Raw genomic sequence first — 27,411 nt, 5'->3', positions numbered from 1 at the left:
CGCTAAGTCGCACGCAGCTCGTCCGCTCCGATCAAAACAAGTTCCAGTAGGCGATCCCCGCGATGAAGATGACGGCCCAGAAGAGCAGAACGAAGGCACGGCGGCCGCGGGGGACGATGACCCGGTGCCGGGCCTGTCGACCGTGGGCTCGAGGAGCGGCGCCGCGACGTCCGCCGTCGACGAGGGCGGCACCTCGACGCACACCTGTAGAAGCTCCGTTTTGGCGCCGTTGTCGTCGGAGTCCGACGAGATGCTGCTGCTGAAGAAGCTGCTTGATCCTGGGAGAAGCGCCGGGTGGATGAACATCGCCGTCGGTGGCGGCATCATGTAGGTGCGGCAGTGGCGCGCCGGCAGGCAGTGGCAAACTGGCAATGGTGATGAATGTACCAGGAAGGAAGAGTACGTAGTCTTCACTCTTGAGATGCGATCAACGCGGGGTAGGCGGCCTGTTGCCCAGCTGGAGACTTTATTGTGTTGATGATGATCGGCGCCATCGCGCCGGGCGTGCTGTCCACCTCGGCATCGGAGTCCGGGCGCATCCCTGTCGGAGTCGGACGCGCTGGGCCTGGCCTCGGGAACAGCACAGGCTTCCAGAATTCCTCCTCAAACCGCTCGGCTCGGCTTCCACCTGGTTTATTGGATTTCGCTCGTGCTCCGCTCGGCTGTGCGGAAGAAAAGCGCGAGGAATCCCTCAATTCCTCAAAATGGTGGAGAACCAGCTCCAGTCCACCCGGTCGCCCCTGTCCGCCCGGCAACTCCCGCAGTTCACGATGTCATGCTCCTCAAAATGGGAACGGTGACATGTTTGGAACTCTGAAGAATTGTTGGTGAGATGCCATCAGAGATCAGAAACTCTGAAGAACTGTGTTGAGTGGCAGCCTTCGAAATTATTTTGGAGTGGCAGGAAATTCATATACATAATACATTGTTTGTCGATGATAATAACCGCACAGTCTTGGCCAGTTCATCATATGAACTAAAATAACGCACAGAATACATCTTTTCCTCCTTTATTTTACTGAAACCATTACTGTTGAAATTTTACAGGATGTGAAGGCATCAAATAACTACAACCTATCACTGCAAGCACTATCCATTGCTTGAGGGGCTGCCATAATCCACTGGTATCTGAATTCGTGGGAGACATCTACTCTGGTTTATGGACTCGTGCTCAACTGACTCGGTTCTGAATCTTGTGTTGTACCAGCAATCCAGTACTGCAGAGTACAGTTCACTTGCAGTTCAGTTTGAGCAACTTGTGAGAAACTGATGAAACTTCAGTAATGTCATGCCATAATTTGGTAGGTGAAGTTTAGACATGTCTTCAACAGCTCAGCCCCAAAGCTATTTGATGATTGCAGCTTTTCTTTGTAATATGAGAGTTTGAAAGGATTGTAGTGGTCAAGTTGCAAGCAACTAATCTCAGATCCCTTTGTAATATGTACAATGAATTTTTTTAATACAAAATACACACGGCTTGTTGGGTGTTCTCCAAGTACTAGATGCTCAAGTGGAGATCAAACGGTTAATTCTGAAGTGATTAGTGGAGATCGGAGAGACAGTTACAACCACAACTTGAACAAAGAGGAGTACTATTCTCCCTATTTCTACTATCATCAAACATACAGTAAGTACATATTCCTAAACTGCGTAAGACAGTCAGCATCACTGAGAGATGAGCGTCGTAGCCATGCAATCATCAACACCGGTTGCACGCAGCGCAGCTCGTCCGCTCCAATCAAAGGAAGTTCCAGTAGGCGACCCCCGCGATGAGGACGACGGCCCAGAAGAGCAGAACGAAGGCCACGGCCGCGGGGGATGATGACCTGGTGTTGGGCTTGTCGACCGTGGGCTCGAGGAGCGGCTCCGCGACATCCGTCGTCGGCGAGGGCGGGACCTCGACGCGCACCTGTATCAAAGGCTGCGTTCCGGCGCTGTCGTCGGAGTCCGACGAGCTGCTGCTGAAGAAGCTGCTCGACCCTGGGAGAAGCGCCGGGTGGATGAACATCGCCGTCGGCGGCGGCATGTCGGCAGGGGCGGAACCAGGACGAACAACTGAGGGGATTAAATAGTAGAGATTAAAGGCTAGAGTTAGAAATTAATGGTAATTTGAGGTTTTATTTTAAAGGTAAAATCGGGCGGAGGGGGGGTGCTGCAGCCCCTAGGATCCGCCCCTGCATGTCGGTGTGGCAGGGGCGCTCTGGCGGGCAGGTGGCAACGGTGATGAAAGTGGCGGAACGTGGCAGAGTACCCTCTCTCTAGACTTGAGATGGATCAGCGGACGTTACACGCTGCGCGGATTGTTTTTTTAATTAAGGAACATTGTTCGGCCTCGATCATGCTCAATTGGATGTCTACAGCCACCGACTTACAACCTGGACATAATACATGCAGTTCTCAGGCTGCTCCTGAAACTTCTAGTGCCAAAACAGAGTCCAGACAAGACTAAACAAGGTATCTGATACTTCTTAGGATCGAACTAAAACAGACCAAGCTCCTAGGTCTAGAGTCTGGTTCCAAAACAAAGTTCAGACAAGACTAAACAAGATCTCTGATACTTCTTAGGATCGAACTAAAACAGACCAAGGTCCTAGGTCTAGAGACAGCTTCCAGGTAAACTGAAGAAAGATCCACGCCATCAGCACATATACCTTCAAGATCTGCCCTGACGCTAGACAACCTAAGACATCAATCTTCTCCTAAAGTTCCATCCATATTTATGAAAGAAATCCAAAGCAGTAATTCTTCTTCAAATCAATTTTCTCTTCCTCCTTAGATAGCATCGCCCATACCCTTGCCCAATAAGTCCCTCTGAAAATTACCTGAAAAAAGAGTAGTGGTATTTCCTTTGAACAGCACATCATTTCTATTCAACCAAATAGCCCAACATAGTGCAACAGCTCCTACAATCATCTGGTTTCTCTATTTTCAGGGATAACCTCTAGCCCAAGAACCCAGCATATTAGGATCACTAACAGGCGGTTGAATTCCAAATGAAAAGAAAACTGTATTCCAAATGCATCTTGCTAAATGGCAATCAAAGAATAGCTGTTGCACCGTCTCTTCATCATTGCAAAAACAACACTTGGTACTATCTTACCATCTTCTCTTTGCAAGATTATCCTTTGTTAGGATCACTCCCTTTTTCAAATACCATAAGAATGATCTTTAATGGTATTTTTAACTTCCATTCTGCACACAAGGAGGGAGTTCCTTCAGTTTGCATTATCTCTCTGTACATGAATTTTATTGAGAATTCTTTACTTTTGTTTAAGCTCCAACAAAATCTATCTTCCTGATCTTCCAAGCCATGACCTTCTATTTCAGCCACCAATTTTAGCCAATCATTTAATTTGTCTCCTGTAAGAGCTCTTCTGAATGACACATTCAGGGGAACCGCTCCACAGATCTTAGCCACAGTGTCATCTTTCCTCCTAGCTATGTTAAATAAAGATGGGAATCTCTTCCTGAGAGCTTTCTTTCCAATCCATACATCTTCCCAAAATCTGATTTTCTTTCCATTATGCACTTCAAATCTATCCATTACCATGAATTGATCCTTTATTTACATGAGTTTGTTGCCCGGCCGGCCTGCGGCATCGCGATTTATCCATCCCGCCGGGCGTGGTATCGGTGTCGGGAACTCGGGATCCGACTCGGCGCGGGGTATGGTATGAATAGGAGTCGGGGTCTGCGCGCCCAGCCGGTGTCGGACAAGCTATCTGACCTCGGCAACAGCACACATGCATCGCGCACTGGCCGACCTCGCGCGCTGGTGTGACGCCCTCGTCATGTAACCTCCGGCTCAGCGAGAGCTCACGGGTGGTCGTCTCGTGCCCTGACGCCGCGCAAGAGGTCTCGCCCTACGGCGACGGGAGCGGCATCTTCGCAAGGTCCGAGCCTAGGAACTGCTCAGCGCCAGCCGGGTGCGGCGGTCCTAGCTTCCGGCCCATACGCCGATACATACGCGAGGAAGGGGCCGTGCCCGCCTGCCGAGCGAGTGAACGGCGCCGCGCGGGTCGCCACTCGCCACCGACGCAGCGATGCGCGCCATGATGGGCGAGCAGTTCAAGCGCCGGGAGGAGTTCCTGGAGGTTGTCAACTAGGCGGCAAAGATTTCTACCGGCTTCCACTTCTGCTACCTGTTCCCGTCGTCCAGGTTCCTGTGCGCCGTCAGTGGCACGGTGCGCAAGGCTCGGGGGTTCCACAAGAGAAGACGACGCGGCCGAGGACTGCTAGCTTGATGTTCTTCTTTGAGGATGGATTTTACTAAATCAAAATTGTGATCTCCTTGTAAAATCAGATTTTTGGACAAGGATCATCATTGAACATTTGTGATCATTCTTAGCATAAGTTCTTTTTTGTTGCTTATACATGTTCCTAGGTTATATGCTCGATAAAAAATGTTCCACTCAATAAAGAAAATGCTCAAGGTTTATGAGGAAATATTCTAGGTTATTATAACAAAAAAAATTGTGCTCAATAAAAAATGCTCCATCTCAAGAAAAATATGTTCTAGGTTGCAATGGAAGAATTTTCCGCTTAATAAAAAGTATAGCTTCATGAGGAAAACGTTACAAGGTAGAACCAGAAATGTTCTGCTCAATAACAGTGATATTCCAACTTCATGAAAAAAAACTCTAAAATAAAAAAATACTATTCAAAAAATGTTCTAGCTTCATGAGAAAATGTTCTAGGTTAAATAAGAATATTTGGAAAACATGTGTGATTATCTCAAATAAATTATGAATTGTAGGTAAAAAAATATATAATTTAAGTCATTTTTAGAAGTTGGTCTAGATAGTTCATCGTAGATCCAATGACCCAAAAAAAGTGACCTATGCATATGCAAGATTTGAGTCACCTTACAAAGAAATAATATATATACATGTGCATTTTTCTTATTATTTTTATGGCTGATTTTACTATCATTGGGAGGCACCACAAAATCATACCTATGAAAGTATCAAAATTTCTTTTTACTTCTTGGTACATCCTAAGGACCATAAAAAGTCACTTTTCTGTAAAAGTACAATTTTCCTCTATAGGCTAAACTTTAAAATGATTAATTTATATATCTCACATATACTATCACGCATGACTTGTTTGTTGCTTGAAAGCGAATCAACATCAACTGCTATCCATTGGGCTGTGGTAGAGCTCATGAGGAACCCCAATGTGATGCAAAAAAGAACAAGCGAAATTACTTTGCGTCGTGCAAGGCAAGTCAAGGGACACAAAGGATGATCTAGTAACGTCAGTCTTATTGGGAGTTTCATGAACATTAACTTCTATGCCACATCACTGTGATTATGAGGAGAGAGAGGAGGAAAGAATTTCATCATATGTCTCAGTTTCATCCCTATGACACTGAGTTACCAAGTTCCCAACATTGGTAAATATGCAATGAAACTATAGACTGAGACTATCCTAAGCATACATCATCTAAAGCTCGTCATCAAGGAAGCATTAAGGATCCACACAAGGACTTCTGCTCCTCCCTAGAGAGTGCCAGGAGGCATGAAAGATTCTAGGGTATGACATACCAAAAGGCACGACGGTCCTCGTGAACGTATGTGCCATTGACAAGAACCTGAAGTATCCAAGCTAGAGCGATTCGAAGTAGATATGATCTATGACTTTCATGGAGTATCCAAGCTAGAGCGATTCGAAGTAGCTATGATCTATGATTTTCATGGCACCGATTTCCGGTACATACCGTTCGGCGCCGGTCGGAGGATACGCCCGTGCATAGGATCGTTACAAAGGTGGAGCTTGTTCTGGCCACGCTCCGCTTCCACAGTAGTTCCACTTCGATTGGCAATTGCCACCTGGAGTGGCGCCGAACGAGCTGGACATGTCGGAGGAGATTGGCATCACATTGCGATTGAAGGAGGACTTGCTCCTGCACCCCAACCGACCGTGTGCCGCTGCATGGCATGGCATATATGGCATAGCTTGGACACCATTGTTCGACATGTTTCAGTATTACTGTAAGATGAGGCAAGCATTTATCTCCAAGCGATTAATAATGTACGAGGACAAGGGAAATAAAGCCATTGAATTCTCAATGTTCATCATCAAAACAAACAGTAGGTTCCTAATAAGCCACGTTTAATCTCAAGTTGACTTTGCATAATCGCATCTACCGGCGGCACCACGTCCCCTCCGATCAGCAAAACCAGTACCAGTAGATGAACCCGGCGATGACGGCCCAGAAGAGCAACCCGCCGAAGAGCACCTCCTGCATATATACCAAGAAATAGAAGCACCAAGATTAACCAATGAATCGGTGTACACTCATAACTGGCAAGATCCGTGGGCGCGTGCGGCGAACCGAGATTCAGCTAGATGCGTGCGTACGTACCGTGCCAGACGGGCCGGCGGCGGCGTCACCGCCGTGGACCTTGCTCTCGAGGAGCGGCGCCTCGTCGCCCGTCGCCGCCGCCGCCGGCGGTGTCTCGACGCGCACCGTAGTACAAGATGGTACGTCGGCGTCGGACGAGCTGGAGCTCCACGTCCTCGGGAACGGCGCCGGCTGGAACGAAGGCCAGGAGTAGTCCTGCTGACCGTATGGTGGCGGACAAGGAGGACAAGGCGGGTGGCAGTGGTCCGGCGTGTTCCAGGAGGAGTCCTGCTGCTCGCACGGCGACGGCGAGTAGTGGGCGTGGTCCACCGGCGGGCAGTGGCAATGATGATCCATGGCGGCGCTGGTACACAGATAGATGGTACACCGCGGGCTGCGGCTTCGGGGATTTCTATAGCAGCACGATCACGCCGCGCGCGGTTTTCGGCTGGAGACTAGAGTCCTGGCGCGGTTCTGATCGCGCTGTAGCCTCCGCCTTTGCGCGGCTGCTATCGGATCGGACTTGCAAGCATGGCCGCTGATGGCGGCGTGCGGCCCGGGTGTGATTCGTTGCCAGGGACGACGGTGAGCGGGCGGACGCTTGCACTTCGTGGCTCGTGGGATCCGTAAGACGTGCCGTGCCGTGTGGCTCGTTCGATCGCATGGTGCAGACGGTGGAGCTAAATTCAATAATGTAGTTGGTCATGCACATCATAAGTTTCTGCACAGTATGATGGCGCTGTTGGTATAGCCGTTGGCACTCGTTTCTATACATAAAGTTCGTGGAGAGCTTGGCCCTATTCATTCAAACTCGCGCTTCGCCACACCATAAAATTGGCCCTAGATATGAAATCCAAAGCTCAGATCATCCTCAAAACCTAAACAACCAAGAACCAGCTGCAACATGGTCCCCAAATATGACATTTTAGTACTTAGATGCCATAAAAATAGTTATAAAAGTTATTTTGGCACAAATATGGATCCGGTGAGCAGAGGTACCAAATTTATTGGATTATACTATAGATATAGTTCAAACAAAATAAAAAGCTACATCTCCACTAAAAAAGGGGGCATCTGCAAACTAAATTAAAGCTACCGTTATCCTAGTACTAGTTAATATCTTGGCCGCAATGCAAAATTGACAATATTGTGTCGTCAAAAAAAAAAGGAATTCTCCACTTGATTTAATCAGAGGAAGATAATAACCAGCGACGCCACCACGAGGCCGGCGATCCCTACGCCGCACAGACAAGTCTTCATGCACCAAAATCAAAAAGAAAAACAGAATAAAAATCATGGCCGATCGAGACTCCATTTAGCGTAGATCATGGCTAGCCCTGTACACGGTCTGGTTTTACCGGTTTCTGGTTAAAAACCAACCTAGGCCGGGAAGGAGTCAAGCGGTCGGTTTAGAAACCGCCGGGTTATATGGGTTCCATGATTTTCCACAGTTTACGCATATTATTTGCTGCCAGGTCTGGAGGCGGCTCCGCGGTAGCACTGCACCGATGGTCATGATGGGCGATGGGAGGTTCTCCTGGAAGTTCCTGGCGATGGAGGCGTCGAGCGCCTGATGGTACTGCCTGGTGAGCTGCACGCGTCCGCCATGGCCGGTGCCGAGTGTCTCGAGGATGCATTGCACATCCACCTTGATGCCGTCGACACCGCCGACGGCAAGGTATGCGTGGAGTTCGTCGTAGAAGCGGTACACGGCGCGCGGGTGCGCGAAACCGAGCCCCTGCAGGGTGAGCACGTCGGTCGTCTTCTCGGGCTCGTTCTCCACGACACCCGGCGACACCTTGGGAAACCGCTGGCTCAAGCGGTAGTGCTCCGTTCTGGCCGCGGGCCGCGTCCGGACGGATGCTGCCCCAGTAGCTGGTGATGGCATGCCAGACGTAGATGTACTTGAGCGCGTACTCCTCCTTCGCCGCACGCACCACCGTCTTGATGCCGGCGGCCGAGTCATCGGCGTTCTGGAACTTGCTGTTCTCCTTGATGCCGGTGAGCCTGGACAGGCGAGGCGGCTCGTCCCCGCCAACAGGCTCGTCGGAGTCGGAGTGGTCGCCTGGTCGGTGTGCCGCCGTCGTTGATGACGATGAACTTGGGCTGCGGTGATGAGGCTGTGGAGCCCGGCCTCGACACCCTCCTGGGTGACGTCCTGGTAAAAGGCGTCCCAAGTGCACCAACCGAAGTAGTCGATGATGCCCGGAAGCTTCTTCTCGGCGTGGATCCGGAACGTCTTGAGCACGGACTTGGCCGCGGCGATGGCGGTGGCGAGCGCACGCGAAGGCAGGGCATGGCCATGTTGGCGGCTGCACGTTTCACGGGTTAGATGGTTCCTAACCTGACCCAAACCAAACCGCAGGCTGGTTTCACGGGTTCACCGCAATGATTCATGGCTCGATCGCGCAGAAGAACAAGCAGTGAGTTTCCATCCACGGGAAAAAAAAGAAAGAAGAGGTCGTCACAAAATACGCGACGCGCCGGGCAACCGCACTCCGAGCCGTCTTCGGCGTCGGCGGGCTTGGGCGTGAGGAGCGGCGCCGCTGGGGACGACGACGCCGGCGCCGGCGGCGACGGGCGGCTGCTTTTGGTGGAGGATGAGTTGGAGCTGGCCGAGAACATGGCCGGGCTGACGGAGGTGGTGGCTGCCGAGGAGGCGCAGTGGCACGCCGGCGCGCAGTGGGTCATGGTCGTCGATCGATCGACGGCGAAAGGGACTGGAATTCTTCGCTGGCCGCCGCGGGTTGCTCGTGTGCATTATGAACTAGTAGCACTGTGGCCGTAGACTCACTAGGTCACGAGACTGTCGCATAGCTAACACTGGAAAGCCCCATCAACCGATAATCGGTTAGGCACAACCGATATCGCTACCTCGTTACTAAAGGGTCCTTTAGTACCGGATAAAATAATCAGTACTAAAGGGGTATTATAAAATAATAATAATAATAATAAATTCCACCCCGCGCGAGCCGCATCCCACCAGCTCGAGCCCAACCCGCCCCCCACTCCCCTCACCCCGCCCGAGCCCGAGCCCCGCCCTTGCCCCCCTCCTCAGTCGCACCCTACCTTCGCGAGCTCGAACCCTCCCGCCGCCATCCCTTGGTCCCCTCGCCGGAGACACGCCCCGGCCTCACGCCGCCGCATCCATCTGCTGCCACTGTGAGAGAAAGAGAGAGAGAAAGTGAGGGGGCTCACTGTCGCCACCGCATCCACCCGCCACTGCCGCAGCCACCAGCGCCACCGTTGTATCCACCCATCGCCGCAGCAGCCACCAGCGCCGCCGCCGCATCCACACGCGTGGGCGGCCGCATCCTCGTGTGCTGCCGCCGCTCCTCACTGCCACGAGTGAGGGGCGAGCAAAGGGGGGAGGGGAGGGGCAGCGGGAGAGGGAGGTCCGGCGGGAGAGGGAGGGGGGCGGGGAGAGGGAGAGGGCGGAGAGGAGAGGGCCGGTCTGGTGAGAAGATAAGATGGAGAGGAGAGGGAGAGGGTGGAGGGACCGAGGGAGAGGGCCAGGTGAGAAGATAAGATGGGCCAGGTGGAGGAGATAGGGATGGGTGACCCACTTTAATACCGGTTGGGACTCCAACCGGTACTAAAGGTCACCCATTAGTACTAGGTGGGGGCACCAACCGGTAATGACACTACTAGAGAATTCACCTTCCATCCAGTGTTTTTTTTGTCCCGGTTGTCTTTGTACCTGGGACTAAAATGCCTTTAGTCTCGGGTCAAAAATCCACCACCGATGCCCGCCGACGAGGGTCTCTTTAGTCCCGATTGGTAATATCAATCGGGACTAAAGAGCCCGCTTTAATCCCGATTGTAATGGCTAGTGGGACGAGGGGGATTTTTATCCTAGTTGAAAACACAACCAGGACTAAAGGCCCCCCAGACTAAAGGGGGGCCTTTAGTCCTGGTTGTAAATGCCTCCCCAGGGCCTCTAGTCTCCCCCCCTCTCTCTCTCCACCTTATCTCCTCCCCTCCCCTTCCTTATCTTCTCTTCTTCTCATCCATTCCTTATCTTGCGCAGGCCCAAGCAGAGCGGCGCGCGGGAGCATGGGCCCGGCGTGGGGCGGAGCTGCGGAGCGGGCACTTATTTATTTATTTTTTTGAACCTTTTCAGTCCCGGTTAGTAATACCAATTGGGATGAAAGGGGGTCTTTAGTCCCGAGTGAATAACTCAGGACTAAAGAGGGGGACCTTTTGTCCCGAATAATTAGTCCCGGTTGGTCCTTGGAGATATATGTGGCTTACCAACTGGGACTAATGGTGGTTTTTCTAGTAGTGTAATGTGCTACCGGTTGATGCCCCTAACCGGTACTAAAGGGAATCACGGGGCATCCCTGGGGGACTAGCCTCACATTAGTATCAGGTCCAATTCCAACCGGCACTGATATAGTGGACGAAAGATCCATTCTGCAGTGTAACCTCTTTGAATTTACTAGACCATCAACCCGTGCTCCCGCACGGGCTAATATTTTTTAGAAGCTATTGTATTTAAAAATTATTTAGAAATTAAACTTCTAGCTAATAATCAAAATTGTTTACCTACTACTCTCTTATTTTTCAATACTTCAACATAATACTTATATAGATATGTATCTATCCAGTTGTGATTGATTTTTAATTAATAATTACTCAATGCACTTTTTCATCCATATTCATATTTTTTCCATTTTGTATCACCTCCAATCCTCCATACATTATGTTTAGCATACAAATCAATATTTTTCATCGATTTCTCACATACATATATAAATGGTCTAAATGGTGGCACTCATCATGTGCATATACTTTAACTTAGTATTTTTTATTAACAATGACATAAATACATATTTAAAATCATATATTAATTTACCTTTTAACATTTCTGTATGATGCACATGAAGATAATTAGATTAAGATTTAAATGTTTACTTTAGGTTATTTTTAATAACGACATACGTGGATAACATAGATAAAATTTTAGAATGACATTTTAAGTTATGCTTTATAATGATGTGTATTAGTAAATTGGATGAAAGTTATGGGGTTACTTTAGATTATTTTTTATAATAGCTGAGCTCGGTAATTGAAATATAGGTTTAGAGCTCATTTTTGAATATTTTCACAATAATAGTGGTGGGTAACTTTTTAGAAAATATAATAGATCAATGGCTATGATAATGGCTATGATTATTAGGGGGTGTTTGGCTCCCACATACTAAACTTTAGCACCTGTCACATCAGATGTTTGGATACTAATTAGGAGTATTAAATATAGTCTAATTACAAAACTAATTACACAAATGGAGTCTAATTCGTGAGATGAATCTATTAAGCCTAATTAGTCCATCATTTGATAATGTGATGCTACAGTAACCATTTGCTAATGATGGATTAATTAGCCTTAATAGATTTGTCTCGCGAATTAGCCCAGGGGTTCTGCAATTAGTTTTATAATTAGCTCATGTTTAGTCCTCCTAATTAGCATCCGAACATCCAATGTGACACGTGCTAAAGTTTAGCACATGGTATCCAAACACCCCATTAGAGTTTACAGGATTGATGTTTGACGTTTTTAATTTTTATGAGAATTTGTCTCTTTTTTCTAGCTTGTCTCGTGGGAACTAATGCGAAGCCTCCAATGGAAAAAATGAGACTACATTGCTAAAAAACTATTACCATAAGCTAGCTCTCGTTCGTTAAATATTCGAACACACAATGCTTATGTAGATATATACTTAATATCTTCATCCATTGTGATAGATTTTAGTTAGCAACTACTCTATAATATTTTCATCCACATTTATAATCTTTAACTTTTCACTTTGCATCGCAGGTATGCGCTTGAATTTGTTTAATGAACCTTAAGTTTGAGATACAATTTTAGCATAGAAATCTATATTCTCATCACTTTATATCCTTATAAACGGTGACACACATCATACGTATAGACCTTAATTATTATATCGTATACCAATAGTGCAAGATATAGACGATTTAGAATCATATATTGCTGTATATTTTTAATTAAGGTTATTTGATTCAACTGTAGAGTTACCTCATGTTATTTTTAATAATGGCATGTGTGGGTAATATAGATGCAAATTTTAAGGGGTTTAAATTTTTTAAGTAACAATGGTAGGCAATTCAGTTGCAAATTAGGGGGTTATTTTAAATATTGTTTATAATAGCATAAAGTGGGTAATTTTGATGAAGATTAGGGGGTTACTTTAGTTTATTTTATATAATGGCAGAGGTGGGTAATTTATATATATATTTAGGGGGTTACTTTATGCTATTTTCATAATGGCATAGGTGGGTAATTTTTTAGAAAACATAATAGATCCAATGGCTATGATGATTTGAATATATCGATTGATGGTCGGATGTTTTGCTTTTTTGTGAGAATTTCTAGGATTTCTCTCTTTTTCTAGAGTATCCACCTAGGAGTCCTAGGTGGCTTCACCTGGAGGCTTCAAAAGAAGCCTCCAATTAGTAATAGTAAGATAGAGAGCTGTAATAGGTTGTGTTGAAAGTTCTTGCAACGAATTTGGAGAGAAAATCAGATCTGAATCGGCAGCCCTGGCATGAATGTGGTTCTCATGACCGTGTCTATGATAGAGCTATCGAGCCATACTTTTATTCGGCTTCCATGGATTCTAGTGATCGAATCAGTACTGGGCGGCACGCAAGAGTATTTCCACACGAGGATAATATGGATTTGGTGCGTAGAGATACTAAGGCTGCACGTGGCTGAACTAGGCTCATGGGATGCAGGAGGCGCTAGATTGGTTGCCTGGTCTAGCCATCGGGCTAGGTTCAACGTGCAAAGGCGCCCTCACAGCTAGGCTCTGAAGAAGCGTGGAAATTGGCCATTTCGAGCGGGCCTGGCTCGCGCAATGCTAGAACAAGCTGCTTGGAGGAGCGTGCAGGGGAGAAAATGTTGCTCGACGCTAGCTGTGCAGGCAACCAATCAATTTCCCAGCGAGCCTATTGCATGGACACGGGAATCAAATAAAGAACCACTGCACCTAGAGAGCGTGGCCATTGCTTCGAGCCAGGCTGTGGTGGGCAGCAAACCAATTAGACCCTAAGTTTACTAGATTATGTTATCATCTACAAACTAAATCAAAACAACTATCGTAGTTCTTAATTTGGCCGCACCGCAACGCAATGTCAGATTGTCAACACCCTGCGCCATAAATCAAAAGAAATAGAAGAGAGTCTTGCAAATGCTCCGCTAGATCCTATGCGGCACTGGTCAGACGAACATAACAACAAGGATGACGACCGCCGCTAGAACGAGGCTGACGAGCCCGATGCCGCAGAGCCAACCCTGCACCAAAAATCAAAAGAAAACAAAACAAAAGTCATTCCCGAGATCCATTGAGCGATCGATCGCGGAAGAAAGAACAAGCAGACTGGCAGACGTTTCGATCGGTCGATATAAATCACAGAGAAAGAAAGAAGAGACGCGTACCGGGCAACTGCAATCCGAGTCGTCTTCGGCATCGACGGGCTTGGGCTTGGGCACGAGGAGCGGCGCCGCCGCGGGGGACGACGACGACGACGACGCCGGCGACGGGCGGCTGCTCCTGGTGGAGGACGAGGTGACGGTTGAGAACAGCGCCGGGTTGTACATGATGGGGACGAAGGTGGACGCCGAGCAGGCGCAGTGGCACGCCGGCGCGCAGTGCCCGGTCATGGTCGTCGATCGGTCGTGCTCGTCGTACCTAGAGCTGTGCGCGGTTGGGACTGAACTTTTTCGCCGGCAGCCGCGGGTTTTGCTCGGGAGGATAATGAGCTACTATCATTCGTGGATTGTAATAACGCCGCGTAGCAAAGGTTTTTCGATTAATAGAGAGAGAGCTAGAGCTCGTGTTGAGAGCGGAGGCGGCAGGCGGTAAAGGGGAAACCGGATCCGAATCGGCCAGCCGTCAACCATAGCGGGCCGGCCGTGCAGCCTGTTTTGATGTGCGCGCCGTGCAAGGCTGGGCTGGCTTTGTGGGCTCGTGGCCCGGGGAGGGAGAGAAACCTGTTGCCGAAGAGTGCGGCGGTATCTGCTGCCATTGCTCACCGCAAATGCAAGGCCCATTCCATAATCGGTGGTACAGAGCGTTCCCTTCCAAATTAGCTTCAGTGATCGATCATTCTCGTGCTGGTGCCGATTGGAGATGGCCACCTCTCTCTGTGCTAGGCTGTGTGCATCACGCGACGACGTAGAGGCCGGAACTGTTGTCTGAAAAAAATGCCCTCTTGTGCTTCCAAGCAAACGTTTTCAGTCGTTCAGAAGTCCTCGCTGTACGTATCTCTGCTCCCTGCAGAAAGGAATCAAGCACAAGCAGCCTCTCTCTACCGTACATCGATATTCCAGCTTCTGCACGACGATTGCGGAGTGGTTTCGTTTGCCAAGACTCCTCTGGAAGATGCACGGACGACGACGACGACGATGTCCAATGTTGAGAGTTTTACAAGCAACGTACCTGATCGAGTTCGAGACTTCTGAACTTGGACAGGAACCGAAACGTATGTGGACAAAAGCTTCGCCATCCCGTGCATCCCGTGCATCTGAAGCTGGTAAAGCCAGAGATGTGTTTCCTCTCGATTTCCAGCAATACCAGCTGCCCCTGCATTGCATCCTTGCATCCTGCAAGTTTTTTTCACACAGCTTCGTCTAGATTTTTTTTATGGGCACGTAATGATGGATGATGAGTCAGCGTCACTACTGACTAACTGACTTGCTCCTTTAGCAATGAACATGGACGGACAGAAGGTGGAGATACCTTGGTGCGTGCTTTATTCTTTTCCCAGCGTTCAAAAAAAAAAAAGGAAAGGAACGCTGCAACTGCCCCTCATCCATTGGGGATTTTGGGATCAGAACTCTGTTTTCAGGATTTGCCACTTTTATGATTTGAGGCCTTTTCCATGATTCCAGCTGCTCATTTGGTCACATCACTCCGGTACTCTCTCTTACCTATTAATGTTGCATTTTCAGATAAAATCTAGAGCTTGGTTTTCTTGTGTCCTGTACTAGGCTACTAGCTGAGTCCTGGTCCAAGGCGTGCAAGCAGGGTACACCATTACCACCTACCAGTGGAGTGCCCTGGCAGAGAACCTGTTGCCGAAGAGTGCGGCATCTGCTGCCATTGCTCACCGCACATGCAGGGCCCTTGCAGAAAATGGAGCTGGATGGCCAATTGGTTTTAGCAGGAGTCCTGGGGTACCAGCATAGCCCACGCTAATCCTGTCTCACTCAAGCTCAGTTGAGTAGACTGGGGTAGGGTTGATTCCTTTCTTGTCACATTTGGTTCTAATCCCAAGCTCTTTCAAAGGCAATCAAGCATGCTTAGATATTTTTGGAAGCTAGAATCATAGCAACTCAGTAGCAGAGAGAGAGAGAGAGAGAGAGAGAGAGAGAGAGAAGAAAAGAATGAAGAATAATAGGAAACCTTGATGCGTTAATTCCCTTTGATTTGGCTTCGTCTTTTCAGAGTGAAAAAGTGGGAATAAAGAAGAGCTGTCGACCATAAACTGTGTTGGAACAGCTAAATGTCACATCACCTCAAACTCATAGGAGTGACGTGACAGTCATCAGCTCAAACTCAAAGGAGCAGCTGTTTTGTTTTTCTTTTACTGAAAATCTAACTGAACGTTTCTTCCTGAGTTGTGCTACGAAATTAGAATTTTTGCTGCGACAGGAGCTAACTCTGTATGAAGAAACAAGAATAACCTTGCCTTTTTTTTTAAAAAAAAACAATTTGCATCTGCGTGAGCAGCTGGCCAGCTGCCCAATAAATACCCCAGTATGGTCCAGATTGATCAGTGTGCTAGGAAGCAATAATGTGGCTGCCTGGTGGTAGCATTGAGCTTTGGTTCGTGTTGACCTAAATTTAGGTCCAACCCATGAAAGCATTTAAACGTGCAGTCCACAAAGACGCTCCTTGTTGCATTGATGCGGAGGCCGGTCAAACCGGTATGGCAGATCGGTTAGACTGGTCTTACCAGGGAACCCAGCGAGAGACCAACGATGTCTGGGAGGAACCCGTCAGGGCAGGCGCACCTTGGTTGCCCTAGGCTTGGCAGTCCAGCTAGGGCACCTCCTCATACCATGGAGATAGAGGAAGAACACCACATGGGGTTGGAAAAGTAGGGTAACGAGGAAGAAACGTAAAATGGAAAAAGATAGATTGTTTTTTTGATCGATTGGATGCCCTCAATCGGCCGTGGCCCTTTATATTTACAGGGAGAAGAGAGCTTGCCCCATTAGGAGTCGAAACCTTACAAATCTTGTGTCAAAATACAACTCCTAACTCGAACTACACAGACCAAACCGGTCTGACCACCCTGGCAAACCGGTCTAACCAGTTTTCCTAGGTGCAGATCTTCTCGAGGTCATAAATCTCTCATCAGAAGTCCAATCGGACGTTCTACATATGAATTTTGATCTACTCGACAAGAGCTACATAATGGTGAAGTCCAACTTGCATTTGGAGCACTTTGTCCAAACTGATCAGACCGATTTGGAGATCGGTTCAAAAACCGTTCGCCCAGATCTACCAATTTTGACCATCAACCGTTACCGGTTTGGAGATCGGTTCGAAAACCGTTCGTCCAGATCTGCCAGTTTTAACCATCAACAGTTTAAAACTTTGCTGCAACCTAAAATGATGATAGTTCGCTGAAAAGAGGGCTGTTCGCACTCTGAACTTTGGCATGCACCTGTGGCTGCATCGACCCTAGAAGTGCTACAAAGTTAGTGCTCCTTGTTCAGGGGCACATATTAGGGGAGGTAGAAGCTTTTTTTTAATCATATTTGAAGATTATGCAAAATTGAAGTTTTGATAAGTTTAATTGTTTACAGATCTCTCCCTTAATACATGCTATTTTATGGATTTGGCTTTTTTTAGTTGTTTTATGCCTTTGAGGGGACAAACCAATAAAGATTAGAAAGTTGAGGTAGGAATTCATAGGAACCAGTACAATTTTAAACTATTCATTTCTAACAGGGCCTCGCTACTATAGCTCTTTTATGGTGGATAATACTAGGCTATACTAGTGTTTAAAAAGATTAGTATAAAATATATGATGGTCAAAAATAATTGTATACTACTGAAAAACATGTGGACCTTTTGGATCCAATTGAAGAATTGTGCATCCTTCTTCTCTAGGTGACATTCTCACTGTCTTCGATGAGCTCTTCTTTTCTCATCTTCTTTGACGAAGTTAGGGTTTTAGAATTTGGAGGATTTGTGGCTTGATGGTGTGGAGAGTGGGCGAAAAGGTCATTGGTCCAGCTCTAGCTGTTCATGTGTGGTCCAATACACGTGGGATGATGACATGGTAAGGAAACTATTTTCCACATATGATGGGATTGCTAGTTGGGTAGAAATGACATCATGATCAGAGTGGTTAGTAGCGGCGGCTGGAGTAGGTCATGTGACTTTTGGCTTGAGCAGGTCATGTGACTTTTGCAGAGGGGTCATTTTATGAACCCTTGTTATCGCTGAAGATGATGTATTGTGTGTGGTGAAGGAGCAAGGAGCGGCATATCATCCATTGTCATCAACAAGGCTAGGGTATGACTTTGGTCACTGGAAGGATGGGAAGATCCAGGGCTTGTTTGTTGGTGGCCTGAGCAACCTGCCTGATGAAAAGTACTGCCTGAGAGTTGCCTGTAAATGTTTGAGATCTGCCTGGTCACGCAAGTTGATCGATAGTCTGTTTGGTTGGAAGTTTATACCTGAGAGTACTAATAAGAGAAAAGGACATACCATTAATGTGTTTGTAATATCTATATATGATTATGATTAACATTATTCTTTTTTATTGATTTAATAAGGTTTTTAAAAACATGTTTGAAAAAATATCCAATATTTTTTGTGTCCAATATTTTACACTTCATATCCTGTAAATGCTTCTATGGAAAAGAAAACAAAAAATAAATAGTACTTCAGCTTACTGTAGTAAACGTTGAACTTAATTAAGTAGCAACTACAAATAAAAAAGCTTTAATACATCATTAGACCAGGCAACCTGAGCTGCCGGAGCCAGACAGTCAATTTTGGATGCCTGGGCCTGCGCGCTGCTGCCTGCGTCAGGCAGATTGGCAGGACTCCATCCAAACAACGCCCAAGCAATTATCTTCCAAACAGCCCCTAGAGCGTTGCTGATGCTCTATCAACAAGTTTAACACCTTTTAGATGTCAAAATCAATCATAAGATACATAACATAATTCATTGAAAAGGAATACCAATCAAAAGGAAGGCCGTTTATTAAATTAGGTACAAATTAACTTTATTATAGGATGATATTATTTTGCACAAAACCACGGCTTCTTATGGAAATCTCCTACATTATGGAAACGACGTTCGTGGCAGGTCCAAACTCAAGCAAAATCAGGTTTCCTTGACCTGTTTCTACATTTTCATATGAATTGAAATTATTTTTAGGAAGAAAATTCAGCTAACTAATTTGATACGGGAGTCCATAAAAAGACAGTAAGAAAATGGTATATAAATTATTAAATTATTAAGGGGTGTTTGGATACTAGATGCTAAACTTTAATAGTGTGATATCGGATGTTCGGATCCTAATTAGGAGGATTAAACATGAGCTAATTATAAAACTAATTGCAGAACCCTGTGCTAATTCACGAGACGAATCTATTAAACCTAATTAGTTCATCATTAGCAAACAGTTACTATAGCACCACATTGTCAAATCATGGACTAATTAGGTTTAATAGATTCATCTCGCGAATTAGATTCCATCTGTGTAGTTAGTTTTATAATTACCCTATATTTAATACTCCTAATTAACATCAAACATTCGATGTGATAGGTGCAAACTTTAGCAGGTTGTACCGAACACCCCGTAAAACCACGATGGGCAAAAGAGGAAAAGCAAGGCCAAGCAGAGAGGAAAGAAAAGCACGGCCGGGAAGGAAGAAGCAGCAGCGAGCGCAGAAAATCCGCTCCCGTATAAAACCGCTCTCCACCGCTCACCTCCCCCTGTGCACGCTTCCCCTCCCACCTCCGCACACCACCCGACGCAACCGTCCAACATGCCCGTGGACTGCGGAGCTCTTGCAGTTGTTTCCAATTTCTTCCTCCGCAGATTGCTCCAGTAGCCGTAGAGATTGTAGATTTCTAGGTTAGTTTTGTTGCTTTTGTTAGTTTAGGTCTATCAAAACCAATTCGTCGACATCACATAGCAAAGGGGAAAAGTAGGTGCGGTAAAGAAGAAGAGACAGGTGAGAATCTGTTTGTTTTCTGGATTCTTGATCTGTTCCTGATCCAAGTTCTTGCTTTTTTGTTAATTTTATTCAGGTCATTGCAGTTATTTTTACAGATTAGATTGCGTGATTCCTACTCTTAGTCGATTCTTGATTCTATTGTACCCTTTTCTTGCCCATTGATTTGTGCAGTCATACTGGTCCATTCAGTGGGTATCTGGATCTCTACATTCTCGTGCAGTTCTTTGTTATGTTACAACTGCTAGGGAGTTGGGAACCTTTACTCTGTGTTTGCTTCCAGTGCCAGTTCATCTGCAACGAGTAGGAAACTTGGGCTCTTCTCTGTTTCGTAGGGCCACTACAATTGAGAGCAAGAAAATCTCGGCGATTAGATAGAACACCTCAACACCATTAGTATTTGGGTGCCGTGTCCACCTTTCTGTTAGATGTTCCTGTCAAAAGACTTGTAACTTGTAAGTGTCAACGCTGAAGTCGAGCGTTCCCTGGGAATCCTGGGGGTGGAAGTTTCACTAGTTTATCTCTCCTGAATCAGGTTAGATAGACTAGGTTGGTAGGCTCTTTTTCTTGCCCTTCTCATGTAACAGACTGGAATTTCCGTTCTATGAATGGGACTGGGGTGAGTCTCTTATCGAAAAAAAAGAACACCTCAACACCATAACTATGAAGTGTTGAGACTTTTCTGCTCAGTAAACTATTGGGGTTTGTAATGGTGATATTTGCTCTGCAGGAATGGCAGGTCAAAGCTCCGACTCACAACCCACAGATGCATTCGAGTACATGCTGCTTGAGAAGGACCCTGATATCTACCGGATGGTCTTCTCCGGTCCAAGTCAGATAAGCCCGTGGATTGACCCGAGCGTGCTGAATCTGAAGCACCGGATAGGGAGAGGCCCGTTTGGGGATGTCTGGATAGCAACTCACCATCAGTGGACGGAGGATTATGACCGGTACCACGAGGTTGCGGTGAAGATGCTGCATCCAATCAAAGAGGACCAGCTCCAGCTCTTCTCAGCGAGGTTTGATGAAATCTTCAGCAAATGCCAGGGTCTCAGCAACATTTGCTTCCTACATGGCATCTCGACACAGAATGGAAGGGTATGTCTGTTGCGGCCTGCTGATCTTTATTGACTACTATGCAAAGTCTTCCTGTTGCATCACCTTGCCCATGAAGGTTATTTCATAGCTTATTTGGCTTCTTTAATTTCCAGATTTGTATAGCGATGAAGTTTTATGAAGGATCTGTTGGTGACAAGATGGCTCGGCTTAAAGGTGGAAGGCTTCCTTTGCCAGATGTTTTAAGGTGCGGCGGAAAAGCCTGATGATTAACTTATAGTATCCAGTACACCATGAACCATCAATATGTAGAACCTAAAACTTTCTAGACATGAGTGAGTAGTTTCTATGAGGCAACAATTATTGTGCAATGGAGTTTAGAAATTTATTATAAAAATCATCTATGTTATAAATCTGTTGATTGATGATTTGTTCTCTACCATTACAATGCAATTTTAGGGGATCTAAAATCCCATGTGTAGGTTTAACTGTCAGTTATCCTTTCTCATTTTACTATAACCTCAATGTATTTTTTTCTCTGGTATTATACGGATGCTTCCGTGTGGCTATTTCCTTGAATATAATTTTTAATGACTATTTTAAAATTTGCAGATATGGGACTGATTTGGCACGTGGAATATTAGATCTACACAATAGGGGAATATTGATCCTAAATCTTAAACCTTGCAATTTTCTTATCGATGAACATGACCGTGCTGTGCTTGGGGATTTTGGGATCCCATCCCTGCTGTTCGGACTTTCACTGCCTCATCCAGACCTTATCCAAAGGCTTGGAACTCCAAATTACATGGCTCCAGAACAATGGCAGCCAAATATCAGAGGTCCGATTAGTTATGAGACTGATTCATGGGGTTTTGCCTGCAGCATCCTTGAGATGTTGAGTGGTATTCAGCCATGGCGTGGAAAATCACCAGATGAGATTTATCAGTTGGTTGTCCTGAAGAAAGAAAAACCAATATTCCCATACAGTTTGCCTCCGGACATTGAAAATGTGCTTTCTGGATGCTTTGAGTATGACTTTAGAAACCGTCCCTCAATGAAAGATATCTTGCATGCATTTGAGAGGTAACATGCTAAATGCCATGGTTTCACACTATCAACAATCTGCAGGTTTTGTTTGATTTCCACTAGATGAGTAATTTCACCATGGTTTATTGTAACATTAGCTTCTATTACATCTAAGACTGCTAAGTTCTACTGGAGCATTGTCTCTTGTCTTGTCAAAGGATAGGAATGCATTGACGTGTTTTTTTTGTTCTGTTATCGTATGGTTTATCTTTGGTCGACATCTTATTACCCCCGTCAATTTTCTTTTGAGCAAAATGTTGGAACACCCGTTGACCTAACTTATTTTCTATTTTCGGTGTTTAGTGCTAAAGATGCAGATCATGACAACATTGGCTGGGACAACTCTGAAAATGTATCGGTGGACAGGCCAACCATGACAAATCACACTAATTGGTTGCTTTTCAAGGACAAGCTGCAAGTGGGAGACAAGATCCGCTCAAGAAAGCTTAAAAACTCGTGTAGTCCTGAAACTATGGAAATCCCTGATGGAACCATAGTTGGCATGGAGGATGATGGGGAACGTGATGGTTACATTCTTGTACGAGTCCATGGGCTACACGATCCTTTGAGGGTTCGCTGCTCATCTGTGGAGAGGGTAACATATGGTTTTGCTGCTGGAGATTGGGTACGCCTGAGGGAGGAGGACAATAAACGTTCTCAGGTCGGTATTCTTCATAGCATTGACCGTGATGGTACAGTGGCTGTTGGTCTGATAGGAATGGACACCCTTTGGAAAGGTAATTATTCAGATCTCCAAATGGCTGAAGCCTACTGTGTTGGGCAGTTTGTGAGGCTGAAAGCCAACATTTCAAGCCCAAGGTTTGAATGGCAGCGAAAGAGGGCTGGAGAATTAGCTACCGGTCGAATTTCACATATACATCCGAATGGGTGTCTTGTCGTGAAATTCCCAGGCAAATTTAGCCTTGGTGAAGTATGCAGTTGCTTGGCAGATCCTTCTGAGGTGGAGGTAGTGAGCTTTGACAAGTGTGAGGGGATAGTAAAGAAGTATGAGCATCTTGAAGACTTTCATTGGGCAGTAAGGCCCCTGTTCATCGCTATAGGTTTCTTCACCGCTCTCAAGCTGGGTGTGATTGTTGGGAAGAGCATTGCAAGGCCAAGGAGTCGGAAGGTTGCCAGCATCTCTGATCAGAATGATGATTACCAGCAACAGCAGGTAGTCCAAAACAATGCTAATGCAGCATGGCTTCCTCCACCAGTTGCAAACATGTTTTTCATAGATGGTGCTGCGTCTTCTGGATGAGAATCATAAGATCAATTCAAAGATGAGATCTCCTGGAAACAGCATGGGGAATTCTGGATTACGTAGTGCTTCAGCCGATCCTAGTTGTGCATATTTAGGCCTGAAATGTTTTATCTAAACACTTATGTAAATATCTGTATCTTCTCTAGTTGTGCAACTCTGCATCTCAGATTCTGTACGTCTACTCTGTAATCGTCTCCAGATGTCTTAAATATACAATTACATGAAGCTAGATTTCCTATTTGGTCGACTGTTTATGCCGTCCTATGCATGCCTTATGTCCGGGTATCTCATGTTTCTGTCTTCGTGTATGAAGATTCCATTTTTGTAGTCAAAAGCCTGAAACTGCCTTTTGCATTTGGCATTACAATGCAAACTTGTTGCAGTCTCTGTCAAAGCTCCTTCCTGGAGTGGGTTGTGTGTTGAGACCGCTCTTCCCTGGAGTTTCATCTCATGCAGACAACTAATTCGTCAGCGGCATCAGCATCGCTATCACTTTACTCAAATCTCATCATTTGAAACAGACAACATGTGCAAATCTACAATTCAGTAACCTACCAGTTTATGCAAATATCATCATTTCAAACAGACAACATATGCAAATCCACAATTCCGTAACGTGCTGGAGACATTTCGACAAACTTGGAAAATTACCTGCCATCAGGAGATAGGAACATACTCCAAGTTTAGCCTGTTCAAATACTATTGAAAGTGGTGTTACTGGTGTACAACAAACTGATAGATACACGAGGGAGGACGGCTAATGTGAATCATAAAACTGCCTCCTATCTAAAACCTAAACCTCCTAAAGTTGCATTCTGCATTCTTATCTAAAACCTAAACATCCTACAGTTGCATTTTGCCCGGAGTAACAAGTACACAACACTGCTGAACTTCCCTCTTCGTCGAACCAGCCATAACATCCGAGTCCGAATTAGAAATCAGGCTGTGAACCTTGTGACGACGAGCAACTGCCTGTTGCAGCTGACGAAGGCCCACTTGACCCATCCACTGGAGCCTGATTCAACCGTTCTAGCACCAGCGACCTCCTCTTTCGCAGCTTCAGAGAAAGTGTGGACGCCTCTAAGATCGCAGGGACCTTGTCCACATAAAAGGTGTTAAAACAACACGAAGTTTGTTTTACAACAGTTGTGAAGACTTTGGTACCTGACTATTAGTTTGCGCCATCTTGTGCACATGCAAAAAACCAACCATATCTTGATATCCTGCCAGGAGTTTTGCCAAGTCTTTGTCCTCATCTGTAACCAAGTAAACTTCTATTAAAAGGCAGGAACATTTAGGCGGTAGAAATTTATCAAAATATAAAAAAGGTCAAGCTTGCCTGGAATTGCTTTGATTGACAGCAGTGTATCTGCCAGGTGCTGCCATCTCTTACAGAATGAACTTGACAGAACCGTACTCGGAAATGTTATAACAGCGACTGAGTTAGATGACCGCACCATGGCCTTCACTGATCTGATAAAGGAGACCATGTCCCAGTCCTGTAATGCATAAATTAAATGACGTGCAAGTTGCAGCGACATCCAAACTAGATGGGATATAAGAAACATAATTTGGTTTCCAATTTTCAAACACTGTAGTCACCAGACAATGGATGTCATTTAATTAAATGCTTACCTTCTCAAAGTATCCACACTTCGGTGCACATAGTGATTGTATAGCAATTCTCCCAGCAGTTAAACTTCCAACATCTTTTCTGAATGTGAAAAACAAAAAAGGTGTTCAGAATCAATGCTAGGCACAATAAATGGTAGTGTAACCAATTTATCATTATTGGACAACATATGGATTACATGGTGATAAAAGGATACTGCAACTATACTGTGAAATTCCTCAATGAAAGCAATTTTTGAACATCATATAAAGAATTAACCTAACCTTGGAAGCTTGGATAAGAAAGCAGAACAACGATCCTGGTGATCACTGAGAGTGTCTGCATCCTGAGTGCTTACACATTCAATATTCTGTCCACTAAGTAAATGCCTTTCCAGGGGCTTCCTCAAATCAAAATCATTGCTAAATTCCTGCTTATTGTCTGCAATGATGCTAAATGAATCAGATTTGTCATGAACATCTTGAGGGACTAGAAGCAAGGTTTAACTTAAATAATAGTACTAGAAATTATGCTTATACAACCAAAACAATATATATTACGTGCCTACTACTGTATGGTTGTTTTTAGACTATTTTTTGTGGAGATGCTATCCTGTAAGCTGGTAGCCCAGCATGTTGTAAACAAAAACTCTATATGCTTTCTTTAAAAGCAGGTAAACCTTTCGGAAGATAATAATATATATTACAAAGTCTAGCTGTTTATAGTGGTCAGTATCAGGCTGCGACCAATGATACTCAGGAATGAGCTGATTACAAGGCAAAGAGCAAGAAATGATCAGCAAGCTAATGATGAATATGAAATTTGCATAGAAAGCATGGTTCTGCAGAAATCGCCAAAAACAGAATAAATGAGGTATTAATAGAGGGAGTGAACGACCACCTTCATGTTCACCACCAGAACTCTTCTCATCTCCAAAGTATTTCTTGTACTGCCAAGCTATCCTCAAGCCCTCATCCTGCACAATGAAAAATTCAGTGCGTTGAAAGAAGAATGCTCCTTGGTAACTCTAACTATGGAATAAAATTATTCCGGGGACCTACATTTGCTCGTTCATCACTACTTGATCCAACTCCCATCGCTCTGTGTCGCCCATCCTCCTTTGAGGATGAAATCGGAGCAGGTAAAGTACCAAGGAACAACCGTTGCTCCTTCATAGGGCCTGCAAACAGCAGGGGCTGCTTGTACACAACACCCTGTGCCATGAAGCACCGGAGAAGAAGGTGGTGGTGTGGAGCATCAGCGTCCTCCATGATCATTACAACTGAGCCGAGAAGGAATCCACCACCCAAAATCCCTGAACGAGAGCGCCAAATAAGTGGTGATTCAGTGATTACTAATGCATATCACAAACTTCATTTTCATCCGAGCAATTGAGCATCATTTTCCTTTCAAAATTTATAAGTTCGATTCCTGTGCTCTCTTCATACCATAATGTAACTTCCACGAATATCTAAGTTCTACTGCATACTCCAACAATGCTAATTACTTGATGGCTTGATGCTTATGTTCCACTTCCACATATCCTAGATAAAAGCATATCTATTCTCCCTTCCCAAGGCTAGAGATAAGGCAAATGATAATATAAATATGGGACAATAGCATGAAATTTTCCTCACCGGGAAGATCTTGCACATTATCCGGGAACAAAAGAGCGAACAATGAGAATTTTTAGTTCAAGAACGGGGACGCTTACTGTCCAGGTCGGGGATGCCGGAGGAGAAGAAGGCGACGCCGTTCGGGCCAAGCTTGACGCCAGTGGCGCCAGACGAGGAGGTGGCCGGGTTGGATGTGGCGCGGGTGAAGCTGCTCCGGCCGAGGGTTTGGACATCGGCGGCGGCCATGGCGGCGGCGGCGGCGGTGATGGTTGTTTTAGGTTCTATTCGTTTGATTTTTTTTCTTTTACGATTTTGCATGAATAAATAGCCGATCCAGAAATTTGCAGAAATGGACCCTACCGCGCCGGATCAAACGGCTACCGCCGTCTCAACCGGCAGTAAGAGAAGTTACCGCTGGATGAAACAACGGTAGTTGTGCAGGCGCACCACGTCAGCGCCCGCAACCAGATACCGCCATCTGATACGGCGGGCGGCACACCGATCCCTGGCACACGGAGTTACCGCTGGAGTTGATGCCACTTGAAGGAACCTAGAACTGAAGGGCCTATATAAATGTTTGTACTGCGCGCGGTTTACCGCTGATATTGTTTGTTGAAGTGTTTCAGAAGATTGGGTGTAGCAGTTAGTTGCAAGAAGAAGTCGGAGGTGGGGAAGTTAGAGGTGAGGAAGGTCTGGAGATTATCAATGGGCAAACTGAAGAAGATACTGAAGATGGGGTAGAAGAAGGAGATGCAGAGGATGAAGAGGCACCCCGTGAGCCAAATGGCGAGGCTGATGAGGGGGACCACATCCCTAGATTAGTTGAGCAGGTAGAGAGGGAAGGAGAAGAGGACCTTCGTGCCATGGATGATGACTCATCAGATGAGGATGATGCTAATCCTGTCCCGCAGAACTGGTCAAGTTATGACCATTCCAACCTAGCAGTCAATGAAGGGGAAAATGTCCCTTGGGAGTATAGGGAGAATGAGGTTTGTGTCGGTGCTTTGTACCCTAGTGGGGATGAGGTGAAGGCAGTTGTGAAGCGATGGTCGACTTTAACTTTGCAATGGCAGTTCAGGGTGGTGAAGAGCAACTCGACAGTGTATGATGTGTGTTGTGTCAAAAGAATTACCCGTTTAGAGTGCACGTATACAAGGGGAAGTGGAAAGATTAATGGGAGGTGACTAGAG

The 27,411-nt window shown here is 45.9% G+C and overlaps 2 protein-coding genes and 1 pseudogene across 2 annotated transcripts; 1 reads left to right on the top strand and 2 right to left on the bottom strand.

Moving 5' to 3' along the window:
- Positions 1 to 7,534: 7,534 nt before the first annotated feature.
- Positions 7,535 to 9,037, bottom strand: LOC117853622 (probable galactinol--sucrose galactosyltransferase 6; annotated as a pseudogene).
- Positions 9,038 to 19,283: 10,246 nt separating this feature from the next.
- Positions 19,284 to 23,231, top strand: LOC117852830 (protein KINASE OF THE OUTER CHLOROPLAST MEMBRANE 1). Its single transcript, XM_034735112.2, has 5 exons — positions 19,284 to 19,584; positions 20,315 to 20,682; positions 20,796 to 20,887; positions 21,253 to 21,726; positions 22,033 to 23,231. Exons 2-5 carry the CDS (start codon positions 20,317 to 20,319, stop codon positions 22,988 to 22,990), a joined length of 1,890 nt encoding a protein of 629 aa, XP_034591003.1. The 5' UTR covers positions 19,284 to 19,584; positions 20,315 to 20,316; the 3' UTR covers positions 22,991 to 23,231.
- Positions 23,232 to 23,879: 648 nt separating this feature from the next.
- LOC117851779 (elongator complex protein 4) lies at positions 23,880 to 26,467 on the bottom strand. The gene is made up of 8 exons (XM_072293245.1): positions 26,320 to 26,467; positions 25,697 to 25,920; positions 25,527 to 25,581; positions 24,890 to 25,046; positions 24,629 to 24,707; positions 24,333 to 24,492; positions 24,158 to 24,249; positions 23,880 to 24,089 (listed from the first exon to the last, which is right to left on the bottom strand). The coding sequence occupies exons 1-8, from the start codon at positions 26,465 to 26,467 to the stop codon at positions 23,925 to 23,927; spliced, it is 1,080 nt and encodes a 359-aa protein (XP_072149346.1). The 3' UTR covers positions 23,880 to 23,924.
- Between the last annotated feature and the right edge of the window lie 944 nt (positions 26,468 to 27,411).

The sequence above is a fragment of the Setaria viridis genome, chromosome 4, assembly GCF_005286985.2.
Source record: "Setaria viridis chromosome 4, Setaria_viridis_v4.0, whole genome shotgun sequence".
In the NCBI taxonomy this organism is placed as follows: Eukaryota; Viridiplantae; Streptophyta; class Magnoliopsida; order Poales; family Poaceae; genus Setaria; species Setaria viridis.
Note: the sequence above shows the minus strand (reverse complement) of the source record. Positions and strands in the feature narration are given on the sequence as shown.

What these genes read in the sequence shown, in the direction of transcription:
- LOC117852830 (XM_034735112.2), top strand. Translation starts at nt 20,317, where the DNA reads ATGGCAGGTCAAAGCTCCGACTCACAACCCACAGATGCATTCGAGTAC. An exon ending in CCTTTGCCAGATGTTTTAAG is followed by an intron (nt 20,888 to 21,252) that starts GTGCGGCGGAAA and finishes TAAAATTTGCAG; the next exon opens with ATATGGGACTGATTTGGCAC. An exon ending in ATCTTGCATGCATTTGAGAG is followed by an intron (nt 21,727 to 22,032) that starts GTAACATGCTAA and finishes TTCGGTGTTTAG; the next exon opens with TGCTAAAGATGCAGATCATG.
- LOC117851779 (XM_072293245.1), bottom strand. Translation starts at nt 26,467, where the DNA reads ATGGCCGCCGCCGATGTCCAAACCCTCGGCCGGAGCAGCTTCACCCGC. An exon ending in CGGCATCCCCGACCTGGACA is followed by an intron (nt 25,921 to 26,319) that starts GTAAGCGTCCCC and finishes GCTCTCGTTCAG; the next exon opens with GGATTTTGGGTGGTGGATTC. An exon ending in AGTGTGGATACTTTGAGAAG is followed by an intron (nt 24,493 to 24,628) that starts GTAAGCATTTAA and finishes TATGCATTACAG; the next exon opens with GACTGGGACATGGTCTCCTT.